Below are 26,921 nucleotides of genomic sequence, written 5' to 3'. Positions count from 1 at the left end.
GATAAGACTTGCTCAGTTCTTCTGTAAAGGAAAAAAAAATCTACACATCTTAGAATCATCTTCTGTATTTCTATTTAACGGCAATTCTGGTAGAGTCTTGTCACCATTAACCATACAATGCAGGGGGAGTAGTCAGCTGTTTCTTTGCAGCAATTTAATTAATCTGGTGATTGAGACACGTTTTGCTTTTGCTTGACAGCATTTTGGTATTTTTCTGCGGTCTTTAGTCTCAGAATAACAAGATCATCATCGTTACAAAATAATCCCTTTATTTTGAGGAAAATTCCCAGCAGATTATATATGGCTATACAAATTGAACACACCAGTTAGGATATTTAATCAAGAACAAATTGCCTCACTGGGAGAAAAATTATGGAAGACTAATTGCGTGCATGTGGTGGTAACATTTACATGACTGATTAACTTGGTCAGCAGTTTCCTGAATTTGTAAAATCGTTTTTTATTTTCCTCCTCTGCCCCTAGAAAATGAAAATTGAATTAGATCAAGTTAAACAGCAACTAATGGTAAGTAAGCAGCAAGTACCTACACACTCCTATTGGGGAAAGTGAATAGTTATTTTCATAATCTTTATTTGCTTTAAAGAATGAAACCGGTAAAATCCGAGCTGACAGCAAGCTAGACATAAACCTGGAAAGGAGCAGAGTGACAGATATGGTAAGCTGGTCTGTGAAGATACCATTATCAGTTCTGTGTCTTGTTTTCTGTTACTACAATTTAATTTATCTTTTATCCACAGTTTACAGATCAGGAGAGGAAACTGATGGAAGCAACTACAGAGTTTCATAAAAAAGTAAGTATTGAACAAAGCTCATTTGGTATTGAGCAGGATACAGTTACGTGTTGCATGTTATGTAAACCCCAAACGTTTGTGGAAGTTAATAGACTTTTGAATGCGGCAAAGCAAGAGGCTGGGCTGTGTCACTCAGGTCTGTTGTACGTCTCTATTGCCTTGGTCTGGGGGATTTGCACTGAACGCCGCTCAGGCAGGAGGCACGCAACCCTTGTCCTCGCTTCCTGAGCACTATCCAAGCTGTTACGGGTGGCGGGTGCCCTGTCGTGCTGCCCTTCCCAGTGTTAACGGATGAGCTGACCAGCTCTACCAGCGGGGTGGTTCAGGCGCCTGCTGCCGAGCACGTGTTTCAGGGGCTGGAAGTCCTCAAAGCTGCTAGCGGGTGCTGGAGTCTAAGAGGTTGAAGATGGACGTGTCCCATCTTCAGCGTCTCCTTCCTTTTCTGGCTATGCCTTGTGAATGCTTAAACCTTGTTATGTAAAAATTTAAGGATACTATCTATGCGCCGTAGAATGCCTCCATCAGGAGGCACTGGCATATCAGGGACAAAAGTCTGTATGATCTGAGTTTTCTCTCGCCCTCTAATATTCTTCCTGGATCGTATTAAATGCTGTTCTGTGTCTTCTAAGCTCTGTTACCAGTTACTTATTTTTCTTCAGTGATAGGTTGGAAATTTGTTTCTCTCTGTTGTTGCTGGTATTCTTGTTTGGCTTTGCAGAGCTGAAAGGGCTAGAGATCATTGTCAAATATGTGCTATCTTTTAATGTTTCAGGATTCAAGTACCAACAGTCTTATCTCAGAAATCAGTAATAAAATTGACACTGAAATAGCTTCCTTAAAAACACTCATGGAGTCAAATAAGCTCGATACAATACGTTATTTGGCAGGTATGTAAATGCAAGGAGGTGAGTACCAGTATTGTATTTTGGATGTATAAAATTTTATTCAAGAATATATGCGAAGTGAATTCAAGAAGTCAGTTGTGCAGCAGCAGCAAAGTGGGACTGGGGGGGATGGGACCCTCCCTAATTGGAAGAAATGGGACAAAGAATACAGAAGATGTGGGAACATGCAGACACTTCTGCAGTTGGACTAGGATTGCACCCAGAACTGCAATTAGGAGGAACATGGACATGTTTTTTTAATTTTTTTTTTTAAAGAGTAGGAAAGAAGCCTAAATACCTTGTCTAGTTTGATAGTACCTCTGCTTGCTGCAGGGCAGCCATTTATGTGGCAGAGTTGCTCCCAACGGTTCTCCTGAGCTTATTTAAGTTACCCTGAAAGTTTGTTGATATTCAGGACTTAGTCTGAGTTACCAGTTCTGCCTCCTCTTCAGTCCTCCACAGACACATAGTTCAGTGTGGCAGTACTGGTACTTTCCCCTGCCAAGCAGGACAAATTTCAGTCTGACTTGAGATTGTCTTCTCAATATGTACATAACCAGTGATTTTTTTTATTGTATTGGAGCTGGATTACATATGGAAGTGAGAACATATTACGCATTGCATATGGAAGTGAGAACAAGTTCAGAGGGAAACATAATTAGCTTTATTCTAACACTAATTGAAACAGCAGCATAACAGATGTGAAAGACAACTCATCAGGCTTCAGAGGTGCTGCCTAGATATCCTAATGTTGTGTCAGATATGTGCATTGTTAGTTCATTGTCATTTTGTCCAGCGGGGAATTGTTTTAATTACATCTAATGCAAGACCTGATACAGCCATCTCTCCCGTAATACAATATCCAGTAGGTGGGTGACAACAGGAAGAGTTCCTGTAGCCTGTCATAGTTACTCAGATGTGTCCCTGAAAACACAGTTCCTCAGGCTGCTGAATTTGACCTCCCATCTCGCCACCTGGGCAGTGCTACTGTGCAGGATGTTATATCTATGACAAGTTATTGTCTTCTGCAATTATTCTATTACACCTGCAGCAATTCAGGAAGTTCAGGAGGCTGTGCTCTACAGTTATCATTCTTCCATCTGTTTGCAGTTAATTTCCTGTATGTAGAAGTTGATGCAATTTAGTATTTGGCTAATTATTTCCTTTCTCTTTGTCTCTGTTTCCTTTTTTTTTTTTTTAACAGCTTCAGTATTCACTTGCTTAGCAATAGCACTGGGATTTTACAGGTTCTGGAAATAGATCTAAATGGAATGACTGCATCAAATACAGATGGAGGAAAGGCCACCCAGGCAACATCAGTTAGACGATCGTGTTTGCACTGTAGAAAACCTTGGTACCTTTTTGTTTTGATTTTGTTACTGTGTACTAAAAATGTTTTCTGAATATGTAACACTAAAGATCAAAATAATAGGGGGGGGAAGTGGGCAAATAGTAATGTTTCATTGTCCCCTATTGAATACTGTATTTATTTCAAAGGACTTACCATGCTACATCAGAAAGTGTTTCCTGATGTGTTTTTAGAATTAATTTTGTTTTCGTTTGGAATATTCTCTAAGGAATGTTCTCACTCTCAGCTCCTCTTGAAATGGAAATATTAAACATTTGATATGCCCTTGAAATGGGAATACTGTTCCCAAGTTAGTATTCCCAATATGGGAATACTAATGCCAGATTCCAACAGATCTACTCTGATCCAAGTAAATTAATCTTAAATATAGGATCTGGATTTTTTGCCTTCAGTGTGTTCCTCTCTTTTCTAACAGATTGAAGCCTGGCCCTTTTTTTTATTATCATTATTATTATTATATAAATACACACTCCAAGGCCTTTACTAAAGAATCTTTGTTTTTTCTTGGAAACTGGTTTACATAAATTTAAAATCTCATGTAGAACAAAAATGTCTCCGTAGATTTTTTTTTTTTTTAGTATCTCTTGCAATTTCCATAGCCCCAGAGGTCAACAGAATGGGAGAACTTCTCTCTTTGTCTTTCCAAGGGCAAATGCCTCCATGCTCAGCAGCTGTGTACAGCCCTGGGGCAGATAAGTGCTCTTAACTCCTCCCTTCAAGTAGTGCAGAGTATTTCCAGTAAACCCTTGTCAATATTCTGGGCATAGGATCTGGCCTGTATCACAGAAAAACTCAGCATCTCAGTGGTGCCAGTGTGGTGGTGGTGATCATCCCATCTCCACACTCCTCTGGGCTGTTCTGTAATCCTGTGGGACACACTGACTCCCCTAACTTCTGGTGAGGACCCCTCCACCTTCTGCGAGGACTTCACAACTCTTGTTGCAGAGGTGGGACATAGCAGGTGGATGCCTTCCAAAACTGAAGCAGCTACATCTTGTTTTGTACAAATGCATATGCTTGGTTTGATTCTTTTAATAAAAATAATAATTAAAAAAAATCCTTCCTGGATTAAACTTTTAAGTAAAAGTAGGCCCTTTATGGGCTAAAGAGTATTTAGTACTGATTTGTGGCAATTTTTTTTATTGCACTTTTATTCTGTTTACAGTTGAACTTGCTGGCATCCCACCAATTCTTACATTCTTTGCATTAAATTATTTATCGTCTTCATTTAAGAAAATAAAATTAATTTCTTATATTTGCTATCTGACTATCTGAGAGACTTGAATATAAACAGGCACAGTGCTATATATTGGGAGTTGAGGCTGCTTTTTCTGTTGTCTGTCTGTCAAAAAGGCATGGGTGCTAGCAGCAAGGATCTCGGCAGGTGGCCAGCAGCCACTTGTGTCTGTTGTAACTTCCATGTACAAATCCATCTTTGTGTAAGCTATAACCATAGACTCATTCAGGTTGGAAAAGACCCTTAAGATCATTGAGTCCAAGTGCTCACCCAACACTGCCAAGTCCACCACTAAACCATGTCCCTAAGCACCACATAGGCACACCTTTTAAATACCGGGGATGGGGATTCAACTGCTTCCCTGGGCAGCCTTTTCCAATGCTTGACAACCCTTTCTGTGAAGAAATTTTTCCTAATATCCAATCTAAGCCTTCCCCTGGTGCAACTTGAGGCTGTTTCCTCTTGTCCTGTTGCTTGTTACTTGGGAGAAGAGACCAACACCCACCTCGCTACAACCTCCTTTCAGGTAGTTGTAGAGAGCGATAAGGTCTCCCCTCAGCCTCCTCCAGACTAAACCCCGGTTCCCTCAGCGGCTCCTCACAAGACCTGTGCTCCACACCCTTCCCCAGCTTCATTGCCCTTTTTTGGATGTGGAATGACTCAGGCTGATCTTTTGCACTGTTCCTACATGACAATTTAGCACCAGTGGTGATGTAGGAAATAGCTCATCTACTGCAGCTTCTCACTGCCATCATCCTCTACACACTGAAGTGGGCTCTAGAGGCTGGATTTCCCCTCTTTAGCTCTTATAAGGCTTATGCTGTTACTCAGCCTGCCTCTCCCTCCATCTGTGCACACAAAAACAAATTGAGGAGGTAAGGTGCTTTCCCCCTGCCCCCTCCTAAGGCAGTACGACAAAATAGATTAGTAGATGGGGATGCTTTTCTCAGACCTACGAGGGCCTATGATATTGCTGCAGTTAACTCCTGAAATGTCACTTTATAATTTGCAAAACTGTTGCTAAACTACTACCTGGACAGGAAGAGAAGTCTTTCTGCCCTTTTTTTTTAAATAGAAAGTGCTGCTGCTGTGATTCAGAAATATTTTCTATCCCAGAGAACTACAGAACTAAAAAAATACTTCAGTGAAATGCAGAGAATCACAACTCATCTGTGGAGCTGGGCTATGCAAACGCTTTGCATTGTCTAGAATATTGCCATGCTGCCTCCTCCGTCTGCCTGCCCTTCATCGAGGTTCATTCCTCAGCGCAGCCTCACAAACACTCCTCCAGGGCTGCAGGCTGGTTTCTTCTTTACTTTCTTTTTTTCTTTGCAAGACTTAGAGGTGGTCTCAGCTTCCTGCAACAAAGGACATTGCATTAAATAGCAGTCACTTAAACCTGCTACCTCTGTTGTGGTTTAACCCCAGTTGGCCACCGAGCACCACACAGCCGCTCGCTCACGCTCCCTGCCCCGGTGGGATGGGGGAGACAATCAGAAAAAAAAAAAGTAAAACCCGTGGGTTGAGATAAAGGCAGTTTAATAGGACAGCAGAGGAAGAGAAAATAATAATAATAATAATAATATACAAAACAAGTGATGCACAATGCAATTGCTCACCCCCCTGCTGACTGATGCCCAGCCAGTCTCTGAGCAGCAATCACTGCTCCCCAGCCAACCCCCCACAGTTTCTATACTGAGCATGACATCATATGGTATGGAATAGCCCTTTCAGCAGTTTGGGTCAGCTGTCCTGGCTGTGCCCCCTCCCAGCTTCTTGTGCACCTGGCAGAGCATGGGAAGCTGAAAAGTCCTTGACCAGTGTCAGCACTGCTTAGCAACAACTAAACCATCAGTGTGTTATCAGCATTCTTCTCGTACTAAATCCAAAACACCACACTATGCCAGCTACTAAGAAGAAAATTAACTATCCCAGCCAAAACCAGGACAACCTCATAAGACAGGATTTAAAAATCTATGGCTTTGAGTAAGCACAGAACATTGTGTTCAAACTGAAGCTGAGGGCAGAGCGTAGTCCCCAGGCATGGGATGGCAGTCACAGCAGGATAAGATTTGAAGGCCCCTTGGTTGTAGCTGTCACTCAGAGCAGCAGTTTTCGAAAACAAACCTGCCTCGATAGAAGTTGTCTCCAGTCCCAGCTAGTTAACCTAATGCCCAACTTACTTAAGAATGCTGCTGGTAAAAAAACCTGACTACAGCCATGTTTCCATGCTAGAAATGGGGCACTCCATGCCATAGCTGTCCTACATTTTTAAACCTGCCAGGGGAGTAGAATGGTTAATGTCTTAAAGTGAGCTGTGAGAGCAGAAAGTGGCTTTTCTTTCAAAGGCGGCGGCACCTGGCTGGCCTGAGGGTCTCAGCAGCGTGGAAAAGATCAGTCCCAAGGATAAAGTGGGAAACAAACAGCTGTAGGAGCATCACGGCGTGCATATGGTGGCAGGGAAAGCTGACACAGGCTAAAGGAAAGGGAAAAAAGGCACAGGAGGGCAGGAAAGGTTCAGAAACAATCCTGCAAGGGAGGGCAGGAGGAAGAAAGTGGGGAAGGGGAGAGCTGGAAAGACCTGTGCAGTGTGGTTGTGCCAGACCGCATCACACTGCTCAGGCACACGCGGGCGGGTTTCAACGTAAGCTGTGAAGCCAACACCCTGCGCAAGTGTGTGACAGCCACCGTAGCCACCCGAAGGCCTCGCTGCCTTGCAATGCAGCAATTGCATGCCATCTGGCCACGCTGCACGCACAGCCACGCCACGTTAGCCTGGGATCAATGATGGCAACAGAAGGACTAAAATTCTTGGGACGGAAATTCCTCTGTCCTTCTCCAGGGATGTGCAGCAGGGTGCAGTCCACAGCTCCTGCTCCCAGCTGCCTGGGGGGTGGCATCACCTCTGCTCTCAAGGGGGCCTGAAATGCCCTGGACGTTTCAATGGCCAAATCCACACACAGCTTAAATGGTAACAAAATTGAGCTCTAAATGCTTGTTTGCTGCTCAGAGCATCTGTCAAGCGTTCTTCCCCATCACACTCAGAAAAGGACCATCATCTAGTAGGGACACTCCAAGCACATGGACCTCATTCAAACCTAGCTGAAGGCAGTGGTAACATTACCCCTTTTGACCAGCAACCCAATTTGGCCTCCAAGAAATATGTAAATGTTTCATGTGAAGCACAGGCCAGCTCCCCGCTCTTGCATGATTGCCCTAATAATCGGCTTACAAAGGTGTTTTTCTCTCACTCACTCCCTCTGGACCAATGAATATTGCATTACAGTGGTCACGCTGCACAGCTGCAAGCAGGGCAGGGAATATGGCTCCATCTCAGAAGAGCAGACATCGTGCTGGTTAGAGCATCCCCCCAGGGTGGGTCTTCTGTGCTCCTCTAGGCAGAGGAAGGAGCTAACTCCGAGTCACCCACACCATCAGTGACTAGAGTCCTCGCCTGGCCCTACAAGCAGTCACACGGTCAAGGCAGTGCAATGGTCGAGGGAGTTAAGCGAAGCACCAAGAGCAGCAACGAACAGCCCAGGCTGGCAGGGCCATGAGCCTTTTCCAGTGGCTGTACCCCTGGAAGAATCAGCAATGTTACTGCACACCAGTTCCCACAACCCGTAGCAGGAGGAATTGAGATGCCTCACCCAAGGCTGCCGAGGGTGACAAAGATCTGAAAAACAGGGTCTTGACTGTCACATCAGTTTGTGGGAGTTATGTAGTAGGGAAAGGTCTGAAATGCCAGCTCTCCTGTCCCCAAAGTTAGCATGTGAACTTCTGAACTATCCTCAAGATTTGATTTTAAAAAAAAAGCTACAGTTTTTCTGTCTTTGCCTGCTAAGCCAATCGATAGTTCATACCTGCATTTTCTTTGCTGCCAGCAGGTTTGATAATTAAGATGGCAGCAGATGATATACAAGAACATGCACTGAAATCAGCCACTGCACGCAGCAATACAGTACTGTACTGCGGTACTCAACAAACTCACTTCCCAGTCTGGTGTAAAAGGGAGGAAAACAAACCAGTTCTGAAGCAGAAGAAATCTCCCACAACATGTGCTGCAGTTGCTACAAACCATGCCAGCTGGGGGCGAGGGGCTGGCACATCAGGCTGATACCTGATGTGAGCAGCCAGAAAGGCAGCCTGGTTAGAAGGGAAAATTACTGAACAGAAGAAACTGCCTGCTGAAAAATGCTGACAGAGCGTATGTCTGCCAGCCTGGGAACTGTGAGGCTGGGAACCAGAAACATCCCTGAAAAGTGCAGCTGGCCTCTGAAATACAGCTGTGGTACCTAAGAACCAGAGGCATCCTGGGATACCACCCATAACCACAAAAACAAGAGGCCGTAAAGGCAACTTATTGTTTAAAAAGGTGGAAAACAGTCTGGAAAAATAAAAATTGGTCTGAAAGAATAGAAACCTCATCACCTATTGGCTGTTCAGGTGAAAAGTAGAAAATTAGAAATAGAACCATCAGCACCTGTTGGCTGCTTACAGTAGCGGTGTCCTACACTCTCTTATGTCTCTATGATATAAAAAGGTCTTAATCCAAAATCGAGCCTCTCTCCCTGATAACTTCCCGTGCTGCACATATGTTTCCTTTCCTAAACAGGCTGAATTCTCCACACAAACTTTCTACAAGATCTTGGACTCTCACCAGGGACTCCTGGCTGACTCCAGACTCTGACACAGATCCTCTTTGAAGTGAGACTGTTATTTTCTTGGTCCCTCCTCTGGGCCCACTTCTGGGGTTCAGTTTGTCCTCCCCTCTTTTGGGGATGGTTGGGTCCCCCCCAGGATCTGTTTGCCCTCTCCTCTGGGATGGTTTGGCATCTTCTGAAATCTGTCTAATTCACTTCATGCCAATATGATATATCCTTCTAGGTAATCAATCATCAGTGTATCAGCTGTTACACTGTTGATAAGTTTCCTTCACTAATGCTGAGTTTGTAGTAACCTGTAATAGCATATACCTGGTAATTGCTATACTATTGATTAGTGCTTTCATAGAATCATAGAATCGTTTAGGTTGGGAAAGACCTTTAAGATCATCCAGTCCAACCATTAACCTACACTACCAAGTCCACTCTAAACCAATCAAGGGTAGACTAGACTAAACCATGTCCCAAAGTGCCACATCTACCCGTTTTTTGAACACCTCCAGGCATGGTGACTTCACCACATCTCTGGGCAGCCTCTTCCAATGCTTGACTACCCTTTCCGTAAAGAAATTTTTCCTAATATCCAACCTAAACCTCCCCTGGCACAGCTTGAGCCCATTTCCTCTCATCCTATCGCTAACTACTTGGGAGAAGAGACCAACACCCACCTCACTACAACCTCCTTTCAGGGAGTTGTAGAGAGCGATAAGGTCTCCCCTCAGCCTCCTCTTCTCCAGGCTAAACAACCCCAGTTCCCTCAGCCGCTCCTCATAAGGCCTGTGCTCCAGACCCTTCCCCAGCCTTGTTGCCCTTCTCTGGACACGCTCCAGCACCTCAATGTCTTTCTTGTAGTGAGGGGCCCAAAACTGGACACAGTATTCCAGGTGCGGCCTCAGCAGCGCCGAGTACAGGGGCACAATCACCTCCCTGCTCCTGCTGGCCACACTATTCCTGATACAAGCCAGGATGCTTACTATTGATTGTTACCATACTATTGATTGATACTGTATTATTGATTGCTAATAGTATTTTGTAATAGCTTGATATACATATATTTATATCCACTTTATTAATCATAGGTATACTTGCTAGTGGTGATTTTGTGGCAGTATACTTGCTGGTGATGGTTTTTGTGGTATTTGTGGCAATTGGTAATAGAGAAATTTAGAGGATAAAAGCCTCTGCATCCTTGTGTATTACAGAATCCTACAAAGCCAGGGTTGCGATCTCAATGCCCCCACAGGCCCAGTAACCCTTTCGGTGGTGACACGACCTCTCCTGAAGCGCCAGTCCAGTCTCAGCTACCAGCTACCAGCCAAGATGGACCGTCAGTCACTGCACATGCAGCGTGGAAGTACTCAGGGATCAGTCCACTCCCTGTTGTTAATATGAAGATGAAGAATATCAGTGCTTCTCTGCCAGGGTACAAAGAGAAACTGATATCCTTTCACAGCAGAGACACTGTCAGGACGTGACAAAGGCTACTGCTTACTTCAGTGTGCCAAGCTAAAAGCTGCTAGCACATTTACCCCAGCATTTCCTAGCACCATGCCTGGGAAGCTTAGTGAGAACAGATGTGCGCAAGCAACGGGCAGTAGCCTCTGTCTCACATCTTGGGGGAGTTCATGTGGCACTCACCAAGGGGAGAGCAGGGGGGACGGGGGTTTTCTCCAGGCTCTTTCTAAGGTGGCTTATCTCAGCGCGGTAGTCATCCAGCTGGCTCTCCAGCTTCTCCCGCCTGACTCGCTCGTATTCCAGCTGGGCCTCCAGCTCCCTCACAGCCCTGCCAAAAGCAAAGGAGACAAGCAGAGCATGAAGTGCATAATCCAAACCTGCCCTGGCTGCTCCACGTGTTCCTGTGCCTTTAGAATCATAGAATCATAGAATCGTTTAGGTTGGAAAAGACCTTTAAGGTCATCCAGTCCAACCATTAACCCACACTACCAAGTCCACTCTAAACCAATCAAGGGTAGACTAGACTAAACCATGTCCCGAAGTGCCACATCTACCCGTTTTTTGAACACTTCCAGGGATGGTGACTCCACCACCTCTCTGGGCAGCCTGTTCCAATTCTTGACTACCCTTTCCGTAAAGAAATTTTTCCTAATTTCCAACCTAAACCTCCCCTGGCGCAGCTTAAGCCCATTTCCTAAGGATTTTTTTTTGCTAAGGATTTTTTTTTTCCTTTGCTAAGGAACAGGTCAGTCGCAGCAGAAAGCAGTGCAGTACTCCTCACTCCAGCTGTGCTGGTGTGAGCTACAGGGTGCTCCTGGCTCAAGACTCTTTGAAACAGCTGGTTTTCCTTCTTCGCCATCAGCTGTGCTCAGCGCAATCCGACCACGAGATGGAGGTGTCTTCCCACACGCTGAGCCAGACGCTGGGCTCTTGGGTAGGCCATAACCCAGGCCCGTCTCCAGCTGCGGAGCAGGAGGAAGTGCCCAAGAAGCAACAAGGTTAGCATGAAGCAGAGAAAAAGCATAAAACTGGGATTCTGGAGGGGTCAGGGGCAGCTTTTTCGTTTACATCTGGTACCTCTACATCCTTCCTATTGATTGGCTTAGCCACAGATGAGAAATACTCAAATGACAGCCTACATGACACTTACTAAAGGGAAGCTGAAGCACCGGCTGATACACAGTTGCTCCAGATCTCATCAGTCACACCCACAATGGCTCCTAAATTAATTGAGAATCCTGGAACTGGTTAGCTGAGACGTAATTCACATATATTCTTATTATAACAGCAACTGACCTCAGCAACTGAGTCATCTGGAGTTGAGCTGGCTCTCTTCTGTATCAGGATGAATTAGCACAGCTACAAAGACGGAAGATTGGTAAAAGGAAAAGGGAGTCGTCTGCCCCGTGGATTCAAACAGCGCTGCAGGAAAGCTCTCAGCAACACCCACCGCATTTCCCAGGCTGAAGTATTCCTGACTCACACAGCCCAAAGCTACCCAGCTGTATCAGCCTTACCAACACTGCGAGAATGGCCTGTGCTTATGCCGGGAAATCAGTGCTCAGGGGGGACAGGCTGACTGCTTGCACACTTCAGATTAATGAGACACAGCTCTAAAACTGTGTGGCACATGCATGGTGGAAATTTTTTCCATGCAGCCTGGTCAAAGCGCTGCACAGAGGTTCACAGCAGGCTTCTTACAGCCAGAAAACATGGACTAAAGCAGAAATGTTCAAAATCTGCTACAGTAGCCTTCCCAAGTGGCAACTCCTGCTATTCATCTAGCAAAATGGTGTTGTCACTAAATATTTTAAAATAATGAGGTTTTCTGGCATATGATACAAGCATCTTGGAGTTTATCCACAGGTAGGTACCCTGTGAAGGTACGCTGAGAAGTGTTATTTCCATTTCAAAAGGCCACTGTGGAGCTAGGGATGCTCTCTGGCCTCCACAGATGAGAGAGACCCCTCAGAGATCCTCACAATTTTTCTAGTTTAGCCACACATGCCACAGAAAGCAAAATCTCTTGAAGAGCCTTATCAGAGCCCTCTAATACACACTGCTAGCTTTTGAGTAGCTGCTCTATCCAAAATGCACTCCAATTTCTGCCATTAGCCAACAGTCACTTTTCCATCATTGCAAACACAATGCTCTGACCTTCCAGTGTAGGCATCAACATCTGAGCTGGTCACCCTCCTCCTTTAAAGCCAGGAGAGACACTCCTAGAAGTGATGAATCTCATCCTGAAGTACATGTCTAATTATGCCCTGGAAGTGCCTACATCTCTCCAAAAAGTCTAAAAAGGAGCTCAAGGTAACTAACTCGGATGCAGATATCTACATTGCAGACATATCAAGTTAAGGAAGATGGACTTTCAGCCTGGGCTGAGTCAAGGGGTGATCTGGAACTAAAAAAAATCCTGACCTCAGTTTCTTGGCTCATATAAAGTTGTAAAACAAACTATTTAATTCCAATCTGTGACACCTATTATCTGCTCCAGATATACACAGACTGGTGAGTCTGCTGTCTTCCTGATGGCATACAAGCCCTCCGGATACAGTCTCCTCTCAGTGACCAAATAAAGATAGTGGTTTGGGGTGGCCCAAACACATAAGGGATGTGGTGTTCTAGAGAGACTGAGAACAGTGGGTAGCTAAATCTTCAATAGGTAGAGGTAGAGACAGGGCTGTCTTTTGGATGCTGCATTATTGTTTAAGCTCTAAATCTTTGATAGACAGAAGGGCTTTTCTTTGAAACTTAGACAGTCTACCCATCAAATCACCTGACCAATCTAACAACCCTTTTAATGGGGACCCTGAGAATTAGACAGACGTTATGAGAAGTGCTTCATGTGCAAGGGCAGGTTTGCTGAAATTTCTTTTTTCTGCGGTCTGGATATGAGCTAATGCTTTCTTGAGCATAGAAATATATTGCCCTTGACACAGGAATGTAGCAGGTGATTGAATAATTTCTGCTGTATATGCCCTTCCAACCATGCCATGCTAAGACTAATGCCTTTTTTCAGATTTTTTAAACTGCATACATGTATTTGGCATCCTCAGTGCGAACAAAACAGCCAGGACTTATCAGACCTACTGCACATATGCTTCAGGAAAACCTGAAGGCTGAACAGACAATCTTGCACAAGAAGGGTGGACCCATCAAACACTTGTCTTGTGCTGCAGGGCTGATCCTGGTGGTAGAAATCTAGAAATGGTCAGACAAATTGCTAAAGTCCGTTTCTTTTTGGCCTGGCTAAAGTTGGTAAGTAGAAAGGACAGAATGGCCAAAACAACTTGAGTGTAAGTTAGACTTAAAGAAGGCTTTAAAATGGGCCTCACAAAGTTAAACATTAGCAGGGCAAGTTAACCTTACTTCTCAATTTCCCTTTCTTCTTTTTTCATCTTCTTCTCCTCTTCAGTTATTCCTCCCAGCTGTCTATAGTTGCTGTAGGCAATTTCTAGAAGTTGCTGAAGTTCTTGAATCTTGCGATAGGCCCTTACTGTAAGACAGAGTTCTCCAGGTCGGTAAAATGCATGGAGAAGGCAGTCATGCTGGAATCCAATAGTCTGGAAAATAGTCTTACAAATATAGAGCAGAAATCACACTGCTCAGCAAATACTGAGCTACACCTGACACCCACACAGCAGACAGATCTCAAAACCAAGTAGCAATCCAATATGGTTTCACCAACATGGATTAAAACAGTTTAACAGTTATGTTCTGATTGCCCTCTGCTTTGCTTTCTAATTCTCCACAACTTGTTTGAATGCTTAGTGGTACAAATATTCTGTCAGCTATCTCATATTACAACAAAAGTCACAGCAGTTGGCAGAAATTGTGCAGCTAGGACTATAATGTCTTGAGACCAACTTTTTTAAATAAGGAGTGAGATGGGAGGACAGTGCTTACTGCGTGCGTTCCTTTTCTCTGCTTTATCCAGGGTTAAATCTTCTTTGCTATCTGTACTCCCTTCCACACCATGTCTTTCAAAAAATTTTATGTTGTTTGCATCTAGTTCTTCATCACTAGAGTTACTGTCTCCGGTTCTTTGTGTCAAAAGTTCCACAGCTGCCAGTTGAGCAAATCTGCACAGAGAACAGTTAACCTACACTGAAATATCCCCACCATCGGGAAAAATGCAGCCACACTCCCTGCATGTGATAGAAGCTCTCTGAAACTCTTCATGTTCCCGTTTATTGGAGGGGGTTTCAGGATTAAAGCACTGGTACACAAACTGTGAGCAGCTAATCTGCTTTTTGTAGTATTCTGATGGCATGAGCTCTGCCTCAAGGAAATCTTATGACAATGACTCCCACATCAGAGGTATCTTTTCTTTTGCAGGTTTTCTTAATTGAATCTCATCAGAAACTGTATTTTTTTATTAATGCAAAAATCAGCTGGCCTTTGCTAGTTGTCATTTACTTTGTACAGCTGGAGCATACTTTCCTTTTGCAGATCAGCTAGTTTTCATATTTCATGTCTGACCTTGCTAAAAAAAGAATTAAATTAAATTAAATTAAGTGAAAATTAAAACCTTTTATAGCTACAATACAGCTTTACTTATCACTCAGAGCTGGAATTCATGGGCCTGATCTGTTCTTGCTCCATCACTGAAAATCAGGATTAATTACAACAAAGCTGACATGATACTGATATATAAATAGTAAGTAAATAAATGACAGAGCTACAGGATATGTACTGCTACCTCTTGGCTACATCCTTTGGAGTCTCTCCAGCATCATTTGTAATGTCACAGTCAGCTCCCATTTCAATCAACCACTGTAAGCAATGGATGTGCCCCTGTCCAGCAGCTAAGGGAAGGAAGGTGCACACAAGTCAGTTATATGCAACTGAAGTGTTTCAAACCTAAAATGTCCCCTGCTTGTCATTATTTGACATGCCAGAGTTTGGGTTGACTAACACACCACAGGGGACATGCCACTTCAAGACGTTCAAGTCACATGGGTACACGCAGTTTTGGGGAAGATCATGCAATGTGGTTTTGTGCCTCGTTCTAGTTCCAGAAATTTACTGGCAACCCTTCCCTTCCTAAACTAAACTTCCCCAGTCTCATCTGCTGAGCATGAGACACACAAATAATGCTGCCTCACACTCTCTTGCAGTAAGGCCTGGATGTCATATATTTGCAGCAAAGCAGTGTCGCCTCTCTCCAGCTCTGGGCTCCCATACATCAGACACAGCCGGTTGTCCCGGTCTGTGGTGTGCGGTGCTGTTTCTCAGAGAAGGAGAGAAGCCAGGGCTTTGTGCTGGAGCTATAGGTACATAATTTCTTGGGTCAGACACTCAAGGCAACACTTCTCAGCTGCAGCCTAACGCAACAGCTTTGCCTAGTCATATGATCTGGCATGGCTGCTGCTCATACCACGTGGTGCCAGGAATGATGTCTCACATATGGAAGACAGTATTTGGCATGTCTAGCTGAAACCTGTAATCTGTTTTTCTCAAGGAAGAATAAATCCATTTCTTGACAGCACCCCCTTTGGATGTTTGCCATATTTCTTTTCTTACTGAGATAAGGAAATGAAATTACAGTCAGACATAGTGTTTCCCCATAACACCAACATTGCATGTAAAGATTGGGGATGAAACGATTGGAGGTTAGCACCATTCCGAGAAAAGAGGGTGGGAAAGAATGTAGAAAACACTTTTAAAATAAATACATATCAATTTTGATAATGACAACTTTAATTATATTTTTTAAAATTCTACCATTAATATCTATTAAAAAAAAGTGCAAAGTAGTGTTAAAAGCATGTTACAAGAATACGTCCCTCTTTCTTTCCTCTTGTATTCTTTCAGACATTACTATGACACCCTCAAACACAAAAGGACCATTTTTCTGTAATGCTAGCACTCCACTAAATATCAAAGTGTTAGATACCAGAAGTTTACCTTCTTTTACAGCGTACTACCACATGACTTTGTTTTGGTTTTAACAACACATCTCCACAGTACTGATATGTTCATTAAATAAAGACCCACGCCACAATACAGATCATTCTTACAGCTAGCTAGCCAGTGTTTCTAAAAGTCATATCTTGCCTGATAAAAAAAAAACAAACCAAAACTATTTAGTTTTCAGTTTAGATGTAGTTTTCTCTTTAATATAAGCTCTTCTTTCTTGACTTCAGCTTGGTTATTTGGTTTTTAAAGTGACACTTACACCCACACACATCACAAAATATTTTTCAGGGTTGCCCTTTCGAGCCCTCAGGAAACGAGAGGTTGTTTTTCATGAAGTTGATCTAATGGGCAGCCACTTGAAAAACTAAGTATATAAGTCAGCAACAAACAGTAACAAGCTGAAACACAGATCATAATTACTGACCTTTGTGCATGAGAGTGGATCCTTTATCATCCCGCTCATTAATATTGATTACTCCACTTCTTACTAATCTTCTAAGCACTAACAAGTCCCCTTTGAAAGCAGCGCCATGGGCAGGGAAAGCTAAAACTGAAAATGAAATGCACACGTTTCCAAACAGATACCAGTAATTCCACTAAACATGCTGATATTTGTCACCCACTGCTTGCCTCTCATAGCAACTTAGGCATGGGCACTTCATAGCTGTAGCTAGCCAAGTTGATGCACCCTTGATCAGTTAAAATGCAGTTGCATATCTAGCACTGTTCATCATAGACTTGATTAAACATGTCTTGGTTATGGCTACAGGCATCTTATACAGTTAAGAGATTAATTTCATAAACCTGAAATAACAAGTATCCATTTGTTTTATGGCTGGTGTTGTATTACTGGTGGTAACGGGAGTCATTTGCCTATTTTGAATTTCATTTGCATATTTTGAATTTCATAGTCTAACCAAATATATAAACTACTTTATTTCTTGCTTAAAAACTACCCATACAGACAATTTGATTTTTCTAGTTATTTTTATAGAAAGGGAGTACTGACATATATACATATATGTATAATGACAAAAGACTAGCAGGTAAGGGCAGTAAGTGCCTGGAAAAAGTAGAGGGGTGAAGGTGCAGTTCTCATATCCTTGCTCTGCTGCAGGTTCTCCTTAGAGACCTTGCCACATCCTTTGGCTGTTCTGACTGCAGTAGTATAGAATCATAGAATTGTTTAGGTTGGAAAAGACCTTTAAGATCATCCAGTCCAACCATTAACCTACACTACCAAGTCCACTCTAAACCAATCAAGGGTAGACTAGACTAAACCATGTCCCCAAGTGCCACATCTACCCGTTTTTTGAACACTTCCAGGGATGGTGACTCCACCACCTCTCTGGGCAGCCTCTTCCAATCCTTGACCACTCTTTCAGCAAAGAAATTTTTCCTAATATCCAACATAAACCTCCCCTGGCACAGCTTGAGCCCATTTCTTCTCATCCTATCGCTAGCTACGTGGGAGAAGAGACCAACACCCACCTCACTACAACCTCCTTTCAGGGAGTTGTAGAGAGCGATAAGGTCTCCCCTCAGCCTCCTCTTCTCCAGGCTAAACAACCCCAGTTCCCTCAGCCGCTCCTCATAAGGCCTGTGCTCCAGACCCTTCACCAGCTTCATAGCCCTTCTCTGAACACGCTCCAGCACCTCAATGTCTTTCGTGTAGTGAGGGGCCCAAAACTGGACACAGTATTCCAGGTGTGGCCTCACCAGCGCCGAGTACAGGGGCACAATCACCTCCCTGCTCCCGCTGGCCACACTATTCCTGATACAAGCCAGGATGCTGTTGGCCTTCTTGGCCACCTGGGCACACTGCTGGCTCATGTTCAGCCAACTGTCGACCAACACCCCCAGGTCCTTTTCGGCCAGGCAGCTTTCCAGCCACTCCTCCCCAAGCCTGTAGCGTTGCATGGGGTTGTTGTGACCCATGTGCAGGACCCGGCACTTGGCCTTGTTGAACCTCATACAGCTGGCCTCGGCCCATCGGTCCAGCCTGTCCAGGTCCCTCTGCAGGGCCATCCTACCCTCCAGCAGATTGACGCTCCCACTCATCTTGGTGTCATCTGCAAACTTACTGAGGGTGCACTCAATCCCCTCATCCAGATCATTGATAAAGATATTAAACAAGGCTGGCCCCAAAACGGAGCCCTGGGGAACACCGCTCGTGACCGGCCGCCAACTGGACTTAACTCCATTTACCACTATTCTCTGGGCTCTGACACCCAACCAGTTTTTTATGCAGCGAAGACTATGCCCATCCAAGCCATGAGCTGCCAGCTTCCCAAGGAGAATATTATGGGAGACTGTGTCAAAGGCTTTACTAAAGTCCAGGTAAATGGCATCCACAGCCTTTCCATCATCTACCAGGCGGGTCACCAGGTCATAAAAGGAGATTAAAAAAAGTAAAAGTATTGCTGGTTAGTAAGTAACCTTAATTTCAGTGGGATATTTCCAGGCTAAGTTGCTATTCAATGCAAGTAAGGGACTCTGAGCAGGCAAATCTGAAAACTCATGAAAATTATACAGCTCGTCTGGATGTCTACTGGAGTCTAATTGCATGGATAAGTTGTTTCATAGTGCGACATAGGGTGACATGTTTTATTTTAATAATTGGTAAACCTAAGATGTTTATAAAATCACTTTGTATATCCCAGTCTTAGCTATCAGTAAGTACTGAAAAGAACAGCTCTTCCTTATATTGGTAATTTAAATGCTATACTTCTGCTCATACAATTTTTCCGAATTAAGCATTTCTATAGAATTACAATGCCTATTTTAACAGTATCTTGATCCATACTCACCTTCCTGTGTCTCTGGGTGCTCCTCCTCTTTTTCCACACTGTCAATATATTGCAGAATATTATCTTTATAGAACCGTTCAGCCAAGTCCCTTGGAGTCTCTCCTTGGTCATTCCTGGCTTTCAGTGTGTGCATGACACTGGCCATTTTACTGACCAAGAACTTAAAGCAATGCAAATGTCCTTCCATTGCTGCCAGATGAGCTATAGAACAAGGTGAAACAAAGTATATTAGAGCAGAGCACTGCTGCCCACCAAGAAAGCAGTGTTCTCACGACTAGTTAGATCCAGCTCATCTACCAGCACCTGAGCCATCCAACACAGCACAACAAGTGGGAGCAGCCTCAGTTGGATAGGGGATGCTGAGCTCCTATCCAGGACAGAGTTCAACTCTATGCAAAGGAGGTAAAAGAGTCAAGGATAGGATCTGCAAAGATTCCCTGGCCGAGCTGATTGCAGGAGACGACATGACACTGCCACGAGACCTTTGCGCACTAGCTAGGAGAGTGTGCCACGGGGGTCTCATCTTCCCCATGAACACAAATCTCACTCCTCAGCAGCTGTGTGACTTCGCTATCCTAGGGATACTCATTACAGAGGGCCAGCAAGGGGTGTCCTTGATTAGGAGTTGAGGCCATTTCTGCTTTAGTCTCACCTCTACTGTGCCACTACAAACAAGTTTTGTCACGCATCTGCATCTCAGTTACCCCACCTATAAAATGAGGGCAGTGACATTTGCTTTACTGGGTAAAGTATTTGAAGGTACATCCCATGGCAGAGGCTTCTATTCACAGTACTTGTGTCATACATTTCTTTTCCTTCAACTGCTGTGGACAGTTGCTGCGTGCAGGAGCTTCTCCGCCTCACCATGGCAGCGACTGCTCCTCTGTGGGGGTCAAGTCCCCTGTCCTTTAGGCTATGCTGAGGTTTAGTTACTTAATACTACTAGAGTGCTGGGCCTATAACAAAGAAAGAAGTACAAAACACATGCTCATTATTTTGAAATTATTTGTATTCTCTAGTCCCATTAATGGGAAGGAGTTGCCAAATAAGTGCTTATTATGCGTTATCACTCCATGAAAATGCTCTGTAAAAGTTGGCTGATGTTCTACAGGTAAAAGGATTAGTTTGTCTCCAGGCGAGATTCTCATTATCTTCACAGCTAATAAACAATGTACCCAGGACCAAAAAAGCCCCATGTAACTTAAGTTAATTTTTGGCACATGCAAGTTCTCTATTGCAAACCATCCACAGCTTTCCAGAGTGTAATTGCTTTAAAAGGTGATGGATATTGGTTTTATGGCAAGATGACAATACTTAGGTACAGATGATTGCTAAAATGTAATGCGACAGAATCTGAGCTTCACTGAATGCAGGGCAGTTTTTCCCGTTGTCTTAATTTTATTCAGTGAGTTACTCAGGGAGAAGTGAAAAGAAGAGGTACCTTCTTAAAAGTAAGTACAGATTACTAGTCAGCTGGTTTAAAAACTGGCTCAACCCTTATGAATCCACTTTCAGGTGCCTAAAATCTCAGGGATAAAACTTCACCTTTTGGGATGAAACTTTTTTTTTTTTTTTTTTATCAGATGTCTGTCCCATGCAGAAAGCGGTCAGAAAAGCTTAACATTTTCTGCAAAGATGGCAAGGGGGAAATAGATTAAACAGTTGTATTCTGTCCATGTCTTTTTGCACAGTTTCAGTGGGACGCTGTGGAAGACATATAAAGGAACTTTTCATAGGTGGCTTTTAACCTGTGTGTTTCCTAGTAGCTAGTGCCCAACACGTAACTGTGCCGTATGAGCCTCAGGCGTGCTGAGCACTTGCAGTTCAGACTAAAGCCAAAGAGTACTGTGATATTAATACAAAATATGCAGCTTAATGCTGAGAACTTTGAAAAACCTTGTCTCGGGCATCACAAATAGGCAGTGGGTAGTTGGTGTTGGTGCCCAACTTCTCTGTGTTTCATCTCGCCTTTTATAAAATCAGGCTAACACTATTCGCTCTTCTCAAAGTGGAGAGTGAAAAAACAGTGTCTGTGAAAACTTCAGATGTTGTGCTACAATTAAATTAATATTGTATTTAGAACAGGTTTAACTAATGAGCAATACATGAAACAGGGATACAGCCAAAAACCAAATACAGAGAGAAAACAAAATGTTGAATTAATGAGCACAGCACATTCTGTACACAGAATGAGCCACAGTTCTTCCCCAAAATCAGCATGCTGTAGGTAATTAAAGCCCCTACTATAACACACACATGCAAAAGCCTCAGCCTAGTGTTAGCTGTAGGGCATTGTAACCTCAGTAAATTTCTTTCAGTATACTGTTAGGAAAAATTATAGCACTGTCCAGCTAATCTTGAAGCTGAAATATGTAAAGATGATTTAAGTTCACTTCGCTGTTTCAGAAGCTGAGGAAAAGCCGGTCTGTACACCACACCACTTTATTAATCTTTTACTAGCAATGTTCCAAAGCATTTTCTTTCCTTTGGATGATAATATGATCAAATGAAACAGAACAAAGGCTGGAGGATCAAGCTTCTGTAGATGCTAAAATAACAACAAAACCAATTTTCTACTAACCAGAGCGTTTAAGTAGAACTGTGGTGGCATCTGCCACCTCTCCATAGAAGTCTGTTAGCAGGGAAGTGCTCCCAAATGCAAATAAAGCTACCTTCTACGCTGCCTCCAGGGTGCCTAACACCATGACCCCCTATTGCTAACACATGAGACGTCCCGCTGGGATGCAAGAGCCTCACATCCTTTAACAAGACCCAGGTTTGCAGAAGAGAACATAGATATCAGTTTACTAGGTAAGTGGTACTTAACAGAGGGTAAAGATTTTAAGAAGGAATTTAAAAAGATAACTCTAAACAAATTATAGAGGAAAAAAATATGCTATTTGGAACAAATAATGTGACAAACCGTAAGAAGGAAAATGCTGAAAGGGAAAGGATGCAATGAGAACACGGTTTGAACAATACCTTTCAACTGACAGAGGATATTGAGGCAGTGGCATGGTAGACAGAGGGACACTGGAGAAACTATGAATAAAACACTGCCCATTTTTTGCGCTAAAGCAACCACGCTCGTGATTATGAAAAGAGGACAGATTACAGATAATACAGAATACCGGTATTCCAGAAATCAAGATGAAGAAATCACAGGTAAATGAGAACAAGGGTTTTATCAGATCAGTTAAGAAACAGTGGAATACAAAAACCTGCATATGATTGTGCCAGAATCTGATCACACTGGCAGAGCCATTAAAGCCTGGCACAAATTCAAAAAGGAGCATATAGCCGCTGAAACTGCCTCCTGCTCCACCTACCCTTCTCCTCCTGTGACCTCCGTTGGCACATGCATGAGATGCTGCCCACCTACACAGCGCTCTCAGCCAGGCTCAGCTTGCTCCCTATTCCAGCACCCATGAGCTCTGATCCTTGCCAGCAGCAGTAGGAGGTGAATAGGATACTGTCACCAACAGATAAATACTCTGGATTTTACAAATTCCCCCATCATTATAAAAATGGAATAACTGTGTTGATTGCGTGGAATCAAATAGCAAATGCTGCTGCTGTGCATTACTTATAATTCGCTACAATTATCATATCACACAATAACTGTAAACCAAAGGTTAAAAGAATGTATGATTTATCCTGATATACCTGGAAGATTTCCGTTGTTATCCACATCATCTATACATGCTCCCCATCTAACAAGAAGCTGCAAACACCCCAAGCGACCATGAAAAGCAGCATAATGAACAGGCTTCCAGTCATTCCTGTCTGAAACATTTACATTCTAAAATGAAAGCAGCAGGTTAATTCTTTCATTTATGAATCTTAAGACACAAGACAAATTTTATAAATAGGAATCAGCTGTTCATCGTGTTAAATTATTAAAATAAAATCAAATAGCTTTTTTCAAAGTTCATACCATGTATGCAGTTCCCATTCCAAGATAGGTTTCTTGGAAAAACACTTTTCACAGGTTCTTGGTTTTATTTAAATAATACACATGTAAAAGATGCATTTTTAGACATACTTCTATCACTGCATTGGTCATTATTCCTTAAATATGCATCTGGGTTTTTTTTTAAGTTTATGTCTCCTTCACTATAGAAGATTTGTACAATTGCAAAAAATCACAACCACCACAGGGCCAGATCTTCCTTTGATGGCATCCTCCATGGAACATGGTTTACTCATATTATTGATTTGCTCTAGATTTTTTGGATCATTTCCTTTATGTATCTTACAATAAAAAAATTGAGATTTACCCTAAAAATAAAGTCACCAACAAGAACATACAAACAGTAATTCATCTAGGGTCCTAAATCTCTGTTTAATTTAGGGAGAGTTCTATTTGGAAATAGGTACCAGACTTTGGCTCTGGCTGGGGAACTGCAGGTAAAAGTCTCTCACCGCTCCACTTCGCAGTATGGTTTGTAAGGTGTAAGACTGCCCATGGGCTGCAGCTAAGTGGGACGGAGTGCACCCACGATCATCTTCAGCTTCTGCGTTTGCTCCATTTATTAATAAAGCCTAAAAGAAATGCAAAGCAGAAGTTCAGTTCACAAGCTGAAAAAGCCAAAATTGCCTAGCAGGGTGACTTGAGATGATCAGCAGGGTAACTCTGGGCTGACCTCAAGGCAATGACACTACACGAAATAAATCTGTTTGCACACGTAGTGCAAATGAGTGTGCTGGTTTTGACAAGAGTGACTCGATTCCAGATGTAAAGGCATCAGGATGAGATACTCAGAGATACTCATAGCTCCACTAGGAGCTCTTTCAGCTGATCTTCATAATGAACTTGTCCAAACTGAAGGTCTACCCTACTTACTTTAGCTTGAGAGTGAATATTTATACATACCTGCATGCAAGCATCCTGACCTCGGATAGCTGCGAGGTGAGCCGCTGTCCAGCCTCTGACAGTTACGTGTTTTGTATCAGCTCCATGCCAGAGCAACCAGTGAAGGCACTGCTCAACCAAAACCAAAGTTTTTTATTTAACTATTCTTATCATGTATCTGAAGCACATTTTAACTATAATTTATCAATCGATGTTACATTTCAAAACAGTATTGGAATATTTCTTTATGGAAATATGACATCGCAGAGCACACTTGTGCATTAGGAAGTTACAGGTAAGTTATACTTTCCAGGTTTCACCCAAGGGTACGAAAAGTGCAAATAACCTACTAATTCAGAGCCTAGCATTGATTTTACAGTATGGCTTCTTAATTTTACTCTTCCAGATTTAAAATGTAATCTGTGAGAGTATTCACATGGCATGAGGTAAAAGCATTGGAAAAAAACAACGCAAACACTTGAATTCCAGCTAAAATTACTGGCAGAAAAAATACCATGAACCAAATTTAAAGCCTCGTTTAATTTATTAGGTTCCTTAGGTGTACACAATCCCATCCCTCTTCTCATCCTTCCACAGCTTAGTTTTGCTTATTCACCTTTTTCCAGCAGATATTATTGCTTGCAATGGAAAGCTTTATGGACTATCCAAAAAAACCTAGAGGACCAGTTAAAACCTTTTATTATGTATTATGATGATTTATTATCTTCTTTTAGGCCAGCCTGCAGCTCTGGCTCTGTCACCGTTTCCACGAAGGATCTTAGCGACAAATAGATGACAGATAATTCAATAAAGTCTAATATTGATTGCAAAGTAGGAGAGTCAAATGAAAAATGGCAGAATTTACAGAGGCAGAAAAGGGTGGGTAAGCAATCTGTTTTTAGGGTTGACAGCATGATGATCAGCATTTTCTTGACAGTTTCTGCACCTTCCAGTAACAGCACTGCACTTACTATTTCTTGAGTTTAGCAAAAACTTTACACTCTTTCCTTTGAACATGAATTTTTATATGGTTATTCATGGCTTTGCTGCTTCAAGGTTAGATTGTTGTAAAGATTGTACAAGGAGGCTGCAACAGGAAGGTGAATGTTGTGCAGAATACAGCAGCTCAGTCCTCCTGGAAGTTCAAAACACTCATGCAAGCACCTGCTGATTTCTCCATCAATATTCAACAAGTTTTTTATTAAAATAAAAGGTATTAGGACTATTTCTATAGAGAATGAGGCACGGGACAGGACATCAGTAAACAGAATGAATACATTTTCATGTCCCTTCTCACCTGTTTCAATCACCTGCAGAACATTTTACACATCTTACAGGATGTTCTAGATGTCCCAAGAGAAGGGAAAAACAGAATAGGGACAAAAGAAGGTCACGAGTCTGGAAGGGAGATCATAGGGTACACTTTGCTCAGAGTAAAAAAATCACTGATTTTGTAAAATCTGGCAACATTGACTATACAAACTGCCTGGGGCTGCAGGAAGGCAAAATGAAAACCTAAAATCCTGTATTTCTGTTCTTGGTGAATATATTTAATGAGAAAATCAGGCAGAGATTATTGATTTAGCTTGATCAAAGCTAGGAATTTTGTGTCCAGCCTCTCCCAAAGAAGGAAAACATTAACCTATAAAAACCTTGCTGTGTCTGAACACCAATATAATGTTTTACCTCCAGACTTCCAGAGTGTGCAGCACAATGCAACGGTGTGAATTTGTGGACTAAATCCACCTCATTAATACCAGCTCCACTTTTTATCATTGATGCAAGCTGTTCTACATCACCAGCTTTTACTGCCTCATGTGCACTAGTATGATTTTGCTTCTTCTTGACAGCTAGTGAGGAATAATAAAAGGGCATTAGTCAGTTCAGTAACATTTAAGAGATAGAAAATAAGCGATGAATCAAAGAAACATCAGGGTGTCAGCTTCACAGGAACCAACCAAAACGTTGGGAGTAACCTATGAGACTGAGATTCGTATCAGCAGGAATCCTAAGTCACTTCTGTTTGTCAGAAACAGAGCAATATGCAAAAACCTGAGACAGCCATACCTCCTCCAGCCCCAGAAAAGGGCCCAAGAGAGTAAGACCCAGAAGAAAGATGACAAGAAGCACAGGAAGGAGAGCTCCTCCATCTATGTATGCAAATGCTGGAGCACGTCCACCCCAACGCTGGCTCTCTTCCAAAACTGTGGGCATCACAAATTCTTTCATTAATCACATTTTCAGGTATGACACCAGGGAGGCTTTGCACTTGGGCAAACAAGCTCTCAGCCATCGCTTCCCAGGTGCTCCACATGGCCACGCTCCTGCTGCTGCTGCCTAAGGACTTGGCACAGCACTGCGTACCACACTGGAGGGCACCGGAGCCTTCACCAGGTGAGCATACCATGTACCTGCTCTTGACGGAGCTACAGGGATCAGCTGCAGGACAAGCTGATGTCAAAACTAAAGCTGCTGTAGAAAAACAGTTCTTTATACATCATGTTAGTAATCCCGCATTGCTGTCTTTCTAGAACTACAGCATTGCTCTGTCACAGCTCCCCATTAGCAGCCTGATATTTTGCTCCCACCAAAGTCAGTAACATTTTCATTGACTTCAGTGGCACATGTAGCAGCAGTGGAGTCAGGGAAAAAAAAAAATCCATCACCAGGCCATGGGATCAAATAACCTGTCTTCTCCTTCAGGGCTTTCCACCGACTAACTATGTGACTGGAAACAATGGGAGTTAGATACCCAATCCCCCTTGCAACATCTTGATATCTTGCCAAAACTTGTAAACAGAAATAAGTGGTGTAAGTAGATCTAATGGCTGAGGGGGCTAACTCCAGATAGTCAAGCATAAAGGGAACCTAAACCAATTAGTAATCACCTTCTAGAGTAGTCATCAT

The 26,921-nt window shown here is 43.0% G+C and overlaps 2 protein-coding genes across 11 annotated transcripts in view; one reads left to right on the top strand and one right to left on the bottom strand.

Moving 5' to 3' along the window:
• The window catches only part of CCDC90B (coiled-coil domain containing 90B), an 18,669-nt gene extending 9,425 nt beyond the window's left edge, over positions 1-9,244 (top strand). For 3 of the 9 annotated variants that reach the window (XM_075728011.1, XM_075728016.1, XM_075728015.1), the window contains 5 exons: positions 484-525; positions 605-676; positions 759-812; positions 1,585-1,699; positions 8,190-8,909. In XM_075728011.1, the coding sequence (XP_075584126.1) occupies positions 484-525; positions 605-676; positions 759-812; positions 1,585-1,699; positions 8,190-8,419 (513 nt within the window). In that variant the 3' untranslated portion in view covers positions 8,420-8,909. The other 6 variants (XR_012832001.1, XR_012832002.1, XR_012832000.1 and 3 more) reach the window with 6 other exon arrangements.
• ANKRD42 (ankyrin repeat domain 42) lies at positions 5,379-26,921 on the bottom strand. 2 transcript variants are annotated; one of them, XM_075728009.1, is made up of 12 exons: positions 26,903-26,921; positions 25,701-25,864; positions 24,036-24,143; positions 23,585-23,704; positions 22,826-22,961; positions 19,160-19,360; positions 16,774-16,899; positions 15,130-15,235; positions 14,334-14,509; positions 13,797-13,923; positions 10,605-10,749; positions 5,379-5,660 (listed from the first exon to the last, which is right to left on the bottom strand). In XM_075728009.1, the coding sequence occupies exons 1-12, from the start codon at positions 26,919-26,921 to the stop codon at positions 5,565-5,567; spliced, it is 1,524 nt and encodes a 507-aa protein (XP_075584124.1). In that variant the 3' UTR covers positions 5,379-5,564. The 2 variants fall into 2 exon arrangements, with proteins under 2 accessions (XP_075584124.1, XP_075584123.1); XM_075728008.1 differs by lacking the exon at positions 26,903-26,921 and having other exon boundaries at positions 25,701-25,889.

The sequence above is a fragment of the Pelecanus crispus genome, chromosome 1 (genome assembly GCF_030463565.1).
Source record: "Pelecanus crispus isolate bPelCri1 chromosome 1, bPelCri1.pri, whole genome shotgun sequence".
Classification (NCBI taxonomy): Eukaryota; Metazoa; Chordata; class Aves; order Pelecaniformes; family Pelecanidae; genus Pelecanus; species Pelecanus crispus.
The sequence above is the reverse complement of the archived record's forward strand: the minus strand, read 5'-3'. Positions and strand labels throughout refer to the sequence as shown.